This window comes from Anomalospiza imberbis, chromosome 25, assembly GCF_031753505.1.
Source record: "Anomalospiza imberbis isolate Cuckoo-Finch-1a 21T00152 chromosome 25, ASM3175350v1, whole genome shotgun sequence".
NCBI classification, from domain to species: Eukaryota; Metazoa; Chordata; class Aves; order Passeriformes; family Viduidae; genus Anomalospiza; species Anomalospiza imberbis.
This window is the reverse complement of record NC_089705.1, coordinates 1,214,669-1,227,498: the sequence shown is the minus strand read 5'-3', so window position 1 is coordinate 1,227,498 and position 12,830 is coordinate 1,214,669. Positions and strand designations below refer to the sequence as shown.

The 12,830-nt window shown below is 50.3% G+C and overlaps 1 protein-coding gene across 7 annotated transcripts in view; it reads left to right on the top strand.

The window, feature by feature from the left end:
• Nucleotides 1-12,830, top strand: part of PUM1 (pumilio RNA binding family member 1) — an 89,217-nt gene that overhangs the window by 15,498 nt on the left and 60,889 nt on the right. For all 7 annotated transcript variants that reach the window (XM_068172922.1, XM_068172919.1, XM_068172921.1 and 4 more), the window contains exon 3: nucleotides 5,281-5,349. In XM_068172922.1, coding sequence (XP_068029023.1) covers nucleotides 5,281-5,349 — 69 coding nt within the window. The remainder of the gene's footprint in view (nucleotides 1-5,280; nucleotides 5,350-12,830) is intronic.

Genomic DNA, 12,830 nt, shown 5'->3' with positions numbered 1-12,830 from the left:
AGTGAGGAATCCAGCTGTGTCTGGGTGTGCAGTGGAGAATCCAGCTGTGTCTGTTGGGTGTGCAGTGGAGAATCCAGCTGTGTCTGTTGGGTGTTCAGTGAGGAATGCAGCTGTGTCTGTTGGGTGTGCAGTGGAGAATCCAGCTGTGTCTGTTGGGTGTGCAGTGGGAATCCAGCTGTGTCTGTTGGGTGTTCAGTGAGGAATGCAGCTGTGTCTGGGTGTGCAGTGAAGAATCCAGCTGTGTCTGGGTGTGCAGTGAAGAATCCAGCTGTGTCTGGGTGTGCAGTGGGAATCCAGCTGTGTCTGTTGGGTGTGCAGTGAGAATCCAGCTGTGTTTGTTGGGTGTGCAGTGAGAATCCAGCTGTGTTTGTTGGGTGTGCAGTGGGGAATGCAGCTGTGTCTGTTGGGTGTGCAGTGAGAATCCAGCTGTGTCTGTTGGGTGTGCAGTGAGGAATCCAGCTGTGTCTGTTGGGTGTGCACTGGGAATGCAGCTGTGTCTGGGTTTGCAGTGGAAATCCAGCTGTGTCTGTTGGGTGTGCAGTGGGAATCCAGCTGTGTCTGTTGGGTGTGCACTGGGAATGCAGCTGTGTCTGGGTTTGCAGTGGAAATCCAGCTGTGTCTGTTGGGTGTGCAGTGGGAATCCAGCTGTGTCTGTTGGGTGTGCACTGGGAATGCAGCTCTGTCTGGGTGTGCAGTGGAGAATCCAGCTGTGTCTGTTGGGTGTGCACTGGGAATGCAGCTGTGTCTTGCTTTGCCCCGTGTTTTTCAGCAGAGAGGTGAGAAGTGGTGCAGAGCAGGGGCTGGATTCCCCCCAGCCTCGGGAAGTGCAGTGATCCCGTGGTTTTGCTCCAGTTTCTCGTCGTGGCTGTGGTGAATCCCACTTTGGGATGTGCGCTCCCACCGGGCAGGCAGGGAATGATTTCTGAGTCAGTGGAGTGGCTGGAGCTGGAGTTTGTTACAGTGACACACATTCCTCTATTAGTGTGTGGAAATCGTTCTTCTTGAATGAGATTTACATCACTCCTGAGTGCATCCACATGTTCCATGGTGAGGGGTGGGATGTTCTTGTGCATAAACCTACTTTGAAACTCGTTCTAGAACGTGGTGCTCGTGTCCAGAGCCTTCATTTTGTGAAGTGGGGTTCTGTGGTGTGTGTGAGCAGAAGGGAGGAGCTCTCATCCTCGGGAAGGCAGCAGCTGGCTCCTGTGAGGATGTGCACTCTGCATCCTTTCAGAGGCACCGCCTGCCTGGAACAGGCTGGAGCAGGGGGCAGCCTTGGGGTGCTGCTGGCTGAGAGCAGCGGGAGTCAGATTTACTTGGATCGCTTCCCAAGGGATTGGGACTCCAGCTGCCCTCTCCTTGTGTGATTTCTGATTCCTGAAGTTCGTGGAGCTCACCTCTCCCTCCCAGGATGTCACATCAGATCCAGATGTCAGGGCATCGCTCCCTGGTGCAGCTGATTGATCCTGGCGTTGTCTTCTGGATTTCTTTCAAATCTCTGCTTCAGTGGTGAGCCACATTTTCTGGTCATCAAATCTCATCGGCATCAGTGCTCATCTGGGGAGAAGTTCTGTCTCTGTGGACCTCCTTGTTTCTTGTGTTTACACCATCCTGGCTCTGCTGTGTGCTCCTCAGAGCTCAGGGATCAGTAACAAGAACAGATCCTGATGAGGTGGAAGAGCAGCTCTATTGTTTAATGGCCATTCCAGAGGAATCCCTGACTTCTGGAATGCAGAGGTGTTGGAAGTCATGGCTTTGGCTTTGTGTTCTGCTGTTCCAGACACTTTGTTCTTCAGGGAAGGGAGAATGAAGGACCCCTGGGATATTTGTGTGCAATGAGGTGAAAATGTGTTGCTGTTTAACATTAGAGGCGCTGAGAAATAGGAAAAGGATCCTTTGGGTGCTGTCTTTGAAAATCAAATAAATGGATCCAGTGATCAGTGAAGGTAAAGAAACTGTGTGAGTGAGAGAAAGAGCTGGAGAATTGCTGTTTATGGACACTTTGAGCTCAGAGTGGCCAAAATCAGGCACAAAGACCTGATTTAGAAAATGCTTTTATCCATATTTGTTAGGATTCTTGAAAGAGAGATGATAAGGGATGTGAAATATCTGTGAATGAATAATTTCTTCATTTCCTCACATCTGATAGCTGATAGAGGAGGCAATTTTTATTTTCTGCTTTTCATCATGGCTGGGGTAAGGGATACTGGGGAAGAGGATGGAGGCAGCCTGTTTCTCCTGTGGCATTGTCCTGTTGCAGCGTGTCCAGGAGCCACCAAGTCATCTGCAGGGCTGGAGCACCTCTGCTGAGAGAATTGGGATTGTTCAGCCTGGAAAGGAGAAGGCTTTGGGGTGGTCTCATTGTGGCCTTCCAGTGCCTGCAGGGGAAGATGGAGAAGGGACTGTTGGCAAGAGCCTGGGGTGACAGGAGGAGATGGCTTCAAACTGACAGAGAATAGGTTTAAATTGGATGTGTGGGAGAAATTATTCCCTGGCAGGGTGGGGAGAGGCTGGGGTAGAATTCCCAGAGCAGCTGTGGCTGTCCCTGGGAGTGTCCAAGGCCAGGTTGGACGGGGCTTGGAGCAACCTGGGACGGTGGAAGATGTTTCTGCCCATGGCAGGGGTGGCACTTGGAGGAGCTTTAATGTCCCTTCCTACCCAACCCATTCCATGATTCCATGTTGATCAAATCAAATAAAAATATCACTTAGTATCCTTTTGGATTTTACTGGGAATGTAGTGATTGGATCTTTGTAGCAGCTTTGTTTTGAGGTTCCCACAGCCCAGCCCTGGGAGATGATTTCTTTTGGGGAAGCTGCTGGACACACTCGGAGCAGCCTTTGCGTGCCTTCTGTGGTTTGCTGGGACATCACTTCAGCAGCTGTGAGTTCACATCACCTTCTGAATCTCTCTGTGCAACTTCTCTCAGATATCTCATGGAAATAATAATTTGCTCTCTGCCAGCTTTTGTGGTTTGGCACATCTGGAGGTTGCAGCACTTTCCATGAGTTCAGCTTGAAGTGCTCCACAGAAGAATTTGGTCCCAGTGACGTTTGTGTGGCACCAGGCAGCTGAGCTGTGTCAGCTGCAGAGCAGGGATGGAGCTGGCAGGGGAGGAAAGTCCTTGGGGCTGCAGTTTTGGGAAGAGTTTCACTTGGTGGCCCATGTCACTGCAAAAGGTGGCAAGGCTGAGGCAGAACTGAAAATAGCTGAGATACAGTAACAAGAGATACCTGATTTTTAAACTGGGATTCTGAGTGAGTGGAGTGACCCTTGAGGATTTGCAAATTATGTAAATATCTATTAAATAATTCAATAATATACCACTAATCTGTTGCAAAGTATGATGGCCACAGAATAGAATTTAGACTGGAGGGGATTTCTGGAGGTTTATGTGATGCTTTCTTCCATCTGATTCTTTGTTGAGATCTATAGAATCTCATCTCTTAGATGAGGTCTGTAGAATATTGTCTTAGATCTATAGAATATTTTCTTAGATGAGATCTATAGAATATTGTCGTAGATGAGATCTACAGAATATTGTTTTAGAATAGAAATAAAACATAACCCCAAGGTCTTGGTCTTGCTGGAAGTGGCACTGCAGTATCAGAAGTCATGGTTAAGGTAACTGATGGTGGTGTAACATTACTGTGGTGGTCACTGGTGGGCCACGAGCATCTAAACAATTTTTGGGTTTTTTTTGTCCTGTAACTCACCCAGCAGGTATTGCTGAGCTCCTTCCTCAGCCTGGGAGGGCTCTGTGCAGAGCCGGGACTAAACCCTGTGTGTAAACAGAATCACAGAATCACAGAATAACGAGGTTGGAAGAGACCTCTAGGATCATCAAGTCCAACCTGTGCCCTAACACCTCAACTAGACTATAGCACCAAGTGCCATGTCCAGTCTTTTTCTAAACACATCCAGAGATGGGGATTCCACCGCCTCCCTGGGAAGTCAATTCTAGTACTTTATTATTCTTTCGGTGAAAATGTTTTTCCTAATATCCAACCTGTACCTTCCCTGACGTAGCTTGAGACTGCAGCATGCTGCACGGAGCCTGGATCACTGTGAGCATTGCTCATTTGAAAGAGCTTTATAAACTCCTCCCTGCTGAGCAGAGAGGTGCCTCGGCCTTGCTGGGCTGCAGAGAGTGTGTAAACACTGAGTAGGAGGGGAGTTTGTGCTGCTTATGTGGGGTGTTGGGGCTGCTGGGACACTGGAGTGGGGCAGGGGAGGGCAGTCACCTGCTCCCAGTCCCAGCACGTGGCTCAGCTGCTGGGCTTTGGCTACAAGTCCAGAGTTGGGGTTTCTTTTTGAATTTGCTTCCTCATGTGTGCTCAGTGGCTGAGATTTGGGAATGAGAAGCAGGAGAAGGGTTTTCCTGCATTTTCAACAAACCCAGTCCATGTCAGGTACTGATCCCTGCTCTGGGACAGGGACAGCAGCCAGGGAACGGCTGGAGCTGGGCCAGGGCAGGTCAGGCTGGAGCTCAGGGAAAGGTTCTTCCCCCAGAGGGTGCTGGGCACTGCCCAGGCTCCCCAGGGAATGGGCACGGCCCCGAGGCTGCCAGAGCTCCAGGGATGCCCAGGGTGGGGTTGTGGGGGTCCAGGAGCTGGATCAATGATCCCTGTGGATATTCCAGCTCAGGATTCCCAGAGTATGGTTGTTGGGGGTCTGGGCAGGGCCAGGAGCTGCACTTGGATCATCCTTGTGGATCTGTTCTATGCTTCTGTCAACTTATTTATCCAATAGTTTCAAGTTTATGCTTTATTTTTCTGCTCTAAATGACTCAATTTTCATCAAATCAATGTGTTGGTTTTTTCCTGCTTCGTGTCTGTGTAACCTGGATGAAAAATTTGCCAGGTTTATACAGGAGATTTTTCTTGATTCCCACCTGAAATGATGCTGGCTCCTCATGCCTTGACTCCTTCACCTGAAACCGCTGTGAAATATGAGCAGAGACAGTTGTGTTAGGCTTTGTGTGTCTTAAAAGTAATTGCTGGTTGTTCCTTTCCTGTGCATGTATAAATCTAACACACAGATAAATCTGTGTGTAATAATACATGTGTGTGTAAAATAATGAAAGTATATAAATGTTGTAACTGCTGGAAGTGTTAAAGGTAAGTCATCCTCTGGAGCTCCATAACCTTGTTACAGGCTCTCATGTGGAATGTAGCTCTCAGTCTGGAGCAGAAAAATGGTTATAAACTGTGATTATAATAAAAATAACAGCAAAGAAAAGCATTTCCTCATGGCCTGTTCTCCCCCATCTGTGAATAGGTGCGTTCCATGGATGAGCTGAATCACGATTTCCAGGCGCTGGCTCTGGAGGGACGGGCTATGGGAGAGGTAAGTGAGAGGTCTGGAGAAAAAAAATCCATATTTTGGGAGGGGGAAGACATGAAACAGCAACTTTTGCTGCTGGGACGATTGTGATGCTGAGGGTTCTCCGTTCTGCCTGTGAGATATATGTGTGTGTGTGTGTGTGTGTGTGTGTGTGTGGTTGATCCAACCCCAAACCTGCCGGCCCCCAAACCTTCCAGGCTGGAATCCATCTCAGAGGGAGGAACAGTTAAGCTTCCACCTGTTGGCTCATCCAGCAGGAGAGAGTAGCTGGACAGTAACAGCTCGAAATCTGGCTGGGGACAGGTGTCCCAATCCTTGGGGCAGGTTTATTTTGGGATTCACTGAGCTCAGACCTCGTTGTGCTGTGGGGCATTGTCTGCTGCTCTGTTTCCAGTCCTGGCCACCTTGTTTTTGGTTCTTGCAGAAAGGCCAGGGCTGTGTTTAAGGTCTGGAGTAACTGGGAAGGGTGTGCCAGGGCTGCAGGAGGGATAACAGCAGGGCACAGATAATGGGCCTGCAGCTGGAGCTTCACAGAACCCCAGCCAGACTTAACTAATTTAATCTCTCACAGCAGCAAGGAAGTGGCAGATTTAGGGGAAAATGCCCACTGGTTTTCTTGGAAAAAAGAGAATTTATCTGTTTTTAGAGTGACCTGAAAGAATAGCTTGTTCCTGTAGGTTCCTGGAAGTTTGATGAAAATATTCTTTGCCTTGCCTGGTTCCTTTTGCCTTTAGTGAGTCCCTTGTGGAAGGACAGAGGAGAAAATCATGTCTGGTAGGAGGATGTTCATGTGTGGCAGCTCAGCTTGATGCGAGTCTGATGCTCCTCTCAAGTTCAAACCAGTTTATTTCCTTCATGTTTAGTCCATCCTGTCTGTTACCCAGTGCATGAGCCAGATGTAAAAAATAAAAACCCCTGGAACCCTGAAGTTGCTGTTTTGGAGAAAAGGGCAAACCAGGACTGTGGCATGGTGGGATTCATAGTAAGGTGCCCTCTCTCAGGTCAAAGACCTCCTTTCTTCCCCTGTTCCTTCTTCCATCCCTGCTTTCCTTCTCCCCCTTTCTTTCTCCCCCCTTCCTTCTGTGGAAAACCATAATCCAGGGTTGGACTTTGATGTGACTTGAGAGGAAAATCTGTTTTTCCAGGTTGGATTAATTTACCCCAAGACTGTTGACTAAGAGGAGGTGAAAATGATTTTCAAAGGAGCAAACCTGACATTAAAAACCTGCCTGAAGCTGCTGCACAGCAGCTGCTGTGCTCCATGTGCAGCTTGCCTGTGGAATGCTGGGGGTGGGAATGTTCTGAGGAGATGAGTTTGTGACATCTCATTTGGGCAGGAGGTTCATTCTCAGAGAGAGAGAGCCCAGGCTGGCTGGGAGCAGGTTCACAGCGAGCACAGCACTCAGCTTCGCTTGTCAGGACACAAGGTCACGGAGCTGGAACGCCTCAAGGAGCTCCTAAAACTGCTGAGTTCTCCCAGCTTTCGGTTTCTTTAGGCATTTCTGAAAGGAGCGAGTTTGTGTTTGTGTTTTGGAGCTTTGCCTTCCAGTCATGACTCATTTTTTTCCCCTTCTTGTAACTGCGATGCAGAAAGTTTTGGCAATGGCATCCTTTTGTCACTGGGCTTTTCCACATGCTGGAATGAGCGGGTTTTTCTGGGAAAGGTGACATCTCACCCTTCTCTTCCACCTAAACCACTATTTCTTCTTTCTCTTGGGGTTTTTCTCCCTCAGCTTCACAGTTTCCATTCTTTACCCATTGAATTTTCTCTGTATCTCCCCAAGGCTGATTTCAGGAGATCCCACAGGATTTGATTTGGCTTTCAGAACCATGTGAAAAATCACCTGGATTTTGTACAGTTTAGATGCCTTAACAAGGCACTGGTGGTTTCCACCCCTTCTGATCCTGGAATGAGAAGGAAACTTGGGGAGAAAGTCGGAGAGTCTGAAATAAATGGATAGTGGAGAAAGATGAGGAAGAACGTTTCTGCATTCAGTGTTAGATTTCTTTTATCTTCTAGTTTTCTTGCTCCTTGTTAAGCACCGTTTTAATTTCAGTGATTGAAGGAGTTTGTGAAGACATCAGAGCAGTTTTTTAAAAGGCACTGTCAAACAGTTAAATCTCTTATCTATCCTGCTCTCAAAATGTAGGTAATACTTGGAGATCAACAGATAATCCTTATCTGGGGACATTAAAAATACTTAAAAACCCCCACAATTTTCTTCTCTCTTGGGGCTGTTTCCATCCTCAGACTTCCAACCTCAAATTCATGAATTTCCAGTGAGTGGAAGTGCAAATTTTCTCAAGCAGGGATTGAAAAGAGTCCCAGAGCCCCTTTTTCTCCACTCTAAACTGTGAAAGCTTTGTGCTGTTGGTAGTGACCGTGGTCAGTACTGCTGAAAGCAGCTCTGGGGGCAGGGAACGTTGTCCCTCTGTTACAGCACCTTGTCCAGGCTGTTCTCTGGGATGAAGAACTCACCTCGGAGCTTTGTCTAGCAGTTCCATGTGGGATTTTGGTGCTGTGGCTCAGCCCAGCGCATATGGCCCTTAAGGCCTTGATCCCACAGCCCTGACCCTTATCTTTGGCTTAACACAAGCCCTGCAAGTTTCCTTTCTCCCCCAGCCTCAGGGTGGGGAGCTGCATGTCTGCTCTTCCTTGCTGAAATCCCTTGGATCTGTAGCTTTGCAGCAGGGATTTTTGGTGCAGCGTCTCTGGGGATAGCGGGCAGCACAGAGGGGCTGTGAGGTGCAGTTGGGTTTGTCCCCAACCCCTTACAGGCATTTGGGACCTTGGATTTGGAGTAGGTTGTGCAAAGTCTGTGTCTGGAGTCAGGAGCAGCTGGGTGAGGTGCTGGTGAAACTTAATCCTGAGGGTGGGAGGAGGATGGGGACACAGAGCCATGAGGCAACTGGAGGTGCTTAACTTCAAACCTGGAGTACTGGGGGTAGCAGGGAATTGGAGCCTGCCCTGGAAGAGAAATGTTGGTGAGAAATATTTTATACATTTAACTGAAAGTGTTCAATTATTGCTGGGCTGCTGCCCTTGCAGGTGGCTGTGCTGGGGTCACTGAGTGTGGCAGTGAGATTCCTGCAGCCCCTGGAGATCGTTGTAGGGGAGCTCTGGGACATCAGAACCTGGAGAGGCAGCTCCCATCTCTGCTCTGGGACAGGGACAGCAGCCAGGGAACGGCTGGAGCTGGGCCAGGGCAGGTCAGGCTGGAGCTCAGGGAAAGGTTCTTCCCCCAGAGGGTGCTGGGCACTGCCCAGGCTCCCCAGGGAATGGGCACAGCCCCGAGGCTGCCAGAGCTCCAGGGATGCCCAGGATGGGGTTGTGGGGGTCCAGGAGCTGGATCAATGATCCCTGTGGATATTCCAACTCAGGGTATTCCATGATTCTGTGCCCATGTCCATGGTTAATGCCCCATTGGTGCAGCTGGGTAGGTCCTGGAGAAGCCCCTGCAGAGGAACACAGTCCCAGTGGTTGTGACACTGAGGTTGGACGCTTCTGTAACCTGGATTAAAGAAAGCAACCACAAACCAAACAAAAATGAAGGAAAAAAACACCCCAAACTAAACCCCTGTGCCTCTGCTTTCCATGCTACTGATGTGTTGTGTTCCCATAAATTGATGATTTATTGGCAGCTGGGGAGTACTGGCAGTTTGGAATAATGTTTGGGTTGAGATTTTCAGTTTCCTCAGTGCTGGCAGCGCTGAAGATGGGAGTGGAGCCAGGATGGAGATGGGAGCAGTGGGACCGGGATGGAGATGGGAACAGTGGGGCTGGGATGGAGATGGGAACAGTGGGGCTGGGATGGAGATGGGAACAGTGGGGCCAGGATGGAGATGGGAGCAGTGGGACTGGGATGGAGATGGGAACATTGGGGCTCAGGATGGAGATGGGAGCAGTGGGGCCGCGATGGAGATGGGAACATTCGGGCTCAGGATGGAGATGGGAGTGGTGGGAGCAGGATGGAGATGGGAGCAGTGGGGCTGGGATGGAGATGGGAACAGTGGGGCTGGGATGGAGATGGGAGCAGTGGGACTGGGATGGAGATGGGAACATTGGGGCTCAGGATGGAGATGGGAGCAGTGGGGCCGGGATGGAGATGGGAGCAGTGGGGCTGGGATGGAGATGGGAGCAGTGGGGCTGGGATGGAGATGGGAACATTGGGGCTCAGGATGGAGATGGGAACATTGGGGCTCAGGATGGAGATGGGAACAGTGGGGCCGGGATGGAGATGGGAGCAGTGGGACTGGGATGGAGATGGGAACATTGGGGCTCAGGATGGAGATGGGAGCAGTGGGGCCGGGATGGAGATGGGAGCAGTGGGGCTGGGATGGAGATGGGAGCAGTGGGGCTGGGATGGAGATGGGAACATTGGGGCTCAGGATGGAGATGGGAGCAGTGGGGCTGGGATGGAGATGGGAGCGGTGGGGCTGGGATGGAGATGGGAGCAGTGGGGCTGGGATGGAGATGGGAGCAGTGGGGCTGGGATGGAGATGGGAGCAGTGGGGCTGGGATGGAGATGGGAGCAGTGGGGCTGGGATGGAGATGGGAGCAGTGGGGCTGGGATGGAGATGGGAGTGGTGGGAGCAGGATGGAGATGGGAGCAGTGGGGCTGGGATGGAGATGGGAGTGGTGGGAGCAGGATGGAGATGGGAGCAGTGGGGCCCAGGATGGAGATGGGAGCAGTGGGGCTGGGATGGAGATGGGAGCAGTCGAGCAAGGTTGGTGATGGTGCCACAGCAGCTCCCCTGGCACTTCAGGAAAGCACAGGGCAGGGCTGGGAGCAGACGTGAATGGGAGCACAAGGAATGGTCAGACGTTCCCAACGCTATGCTCCCTTTCCTGTTCTCTCTGCAGAGATGTGAGCGATGTGAGTCCCAGAGCAGGCAGGGAATGCCTGTTCCTTGCATGGCAGTGCCAGGGGCTGTCCCGGGGCAGGGCAGGGCTGCCCCAGGCCAGTGCAAGGCTCTCCCGGGTCTGTGCAGGGACGTGCCAGGGCTGTCCTGGGGCAGTGCCAGGGCAGTGCAGGGCTCTCCCGGGGCAGTGGCAGGACTGTCCCAGGCCAGTGCAGGGCTCTCCCAGGGCAGTGCTGGGGCAGAGCCAGGGCTATCCCAGTACAGTGCAGGGATGTGTAGGGCTGGCATTGCTGCCAGGTGCTCCCCTCCTGTGCAGGGCTGGCATTGCTGCCAGGTGCTCCCCTCCTGTGCAGGGCTGGCATTGCTGCCGGGTGCTCCCCTCCTGTGCAGGGCTGGCATTGCTGCCGGGTGCTCCCCTCCTGTGCAGGGCTGACTGGCATTGTTGGCATTGCTGCCGGGTGCTCTCCTCCTGTGCAGGGCTGGCATTGCTGCTGGGTGCTCCCCTCTGCCCCAGCTGGCTGCAGCTGGGGAGGGCAGATAACATCTGCAAAGTAGGACCTGTGAACACCCTGGTAAATACCTGCTGTAAATACCTGCTCTGCCTGCTGCTGCAGACAAACCCAGTTCTGCGCTGCACAGATGGCTGCTTTTATCTTTATATTTGCCTTGTCTGAGGGGGATCAGTTTTCTTAATTTGTCTAATTCATAATCCCATCTCAGTGGGATCTCTGTGCCCTGGCTGCTGGAAGAATTGCTTTTGTTGATAATGGGTAAGTCCTCCCCTCCTCCCTGCTCTGCCAAATTGAATATTGGCCTAACTCGTAAGCCCTTTGTAAGAGGGCTTAGCAGGATTATTTTCATAGTGGATTGGGTCAATTTTAATAAAAACCAGGGAATGAATAAACGACTCTGGTTCTAAACCACTGCTTGTTCTTTTCAAATTTCCAACCTGCAGAACTGCTTGAGAGTCACTTAAAATACCCATTTTTTCCTTCCATTGCAACTGACAACTTTCCCTGAGGAAAAATTCATTGTCTTAGCAGCCTGTTGCATAATTGCAGATGATTGCTGCTTGCTAATGCCCTGTGTTGGTTGGAGCAGCACTTGACAGAACAAAGCCCCCTCCCCTCATTAGCATCTGTTAATATTGGCTTTGGGGTTTCCCTTATATCTGCAAATAGCTCTGGAATCTCCGTGTGAGGTAAACTTCTCTCTTCTGATTGTTTCTGCTGTTTCCAGTTGGAAACTTGGTGCTTCTGGTGGGAGATGCTAAACTGGAGGGAGCAGAGCTGGGGTTCTCTGTGCAGGAGCAGGGGTGTGCAGGAGACAGTGAGAATTAAAATGTTTTGTGACCCATGGGTGTGATTCACTGCAAAATTCACAAGGTGTTGGGGTGCAATTCTGCAGGATTGTGCTGGTAAAGGTTTTGTTTTCTTTAGGAAAGGGGTAGAGGAGAGCAGGGCAAAGAGCAAAGAGGGAAGAGCTGGATTAGCTGCAGATCCCCCTCCAGCAGGAAATGCTGGTACAGCCCCAGGTGTGCAGGAGCTGCTGCAGGTGTGGGAGAATCCCTGAGTGCTTTGGGTGGGAAGGGATCTCAAAGCCCATCGGGTTCTACCTCCCACTGTCCCAGGCTGCTCCAAGCAGGTGTTGTCAGGAGAAATGGGAGGTGTTTAACTGCAGCTAAAATTCGGTTTAATCAGTTTGTGCTGCTTTCTGTTCAAAATTCCTTGCAATGCCATGAGGAGAATTGTTATTTCTGCACTGTGGCAGCAGGAGGAGAAAAGAAGAAGGTGTATTTGAAGAAATACAGGAACGACAGAAGATTAAAAAAATTTTGCAAGACACCTGATACATGTTGATGTTTATAAATATCGGAGAGCAGTGGCTTGGCTTTTTCCTCCTTCCTCGTGCAGTTGGAGGAACATGTTCATCTGTGTTTGGGAATGATTGCTGCTCATGGGAGCCTCCTGCCCTTCCACTTGGGGTTATTTTGGGATGGCAGAAAGGGGACCATGGGGCAAGGTCCCTGCTTTTATCCTCGAGCAGCCTGCACCGTGTTGAGGGTGTGAGGAGAAATCCTGTCTGAAATCACTGCCAGCTGATTGGTTTTGTAAACAAACAGCTCTTTGTTGAGTTAGGGAGGAAACAGAGAGCACAACTTTGTGATTGTGCTCTAAACCAGCACCCGAGAGCTGTGAAATCGGTTCTTGCTGCTTCCTCTGCATCCAGCAGCTGATTTACTCCTTGAGTTCAGCCTTACATTTGCACATCTGCTGCTGGAGTTATCAGCAGGAGTTGATATCAGTCAAGATATTGAATTTGATATCAATCAGGGCATTGAATTTGATATCAAATCGAGATATTGATGTGCTTATCAGGATATTTAATTTGCTATCAGTCAGGGTAGTGAAACAGATACCAGTCAGGATTTATCACCACTCCTGATCCAGATGAGAGATCCCCAGAACTGATGATTCTTGTTTGTTCCATGGAAATTTCAGGCAGATTCAGGTTCTTTTCATCTTCAGTTTGAGTTTTATCCCAGCTTCAGGCAAGGCTCATTTCATGGTTAATTTGCAGTGAATGTGCTGCTGGGAATTCCTTCCATCCATCCCATCCAG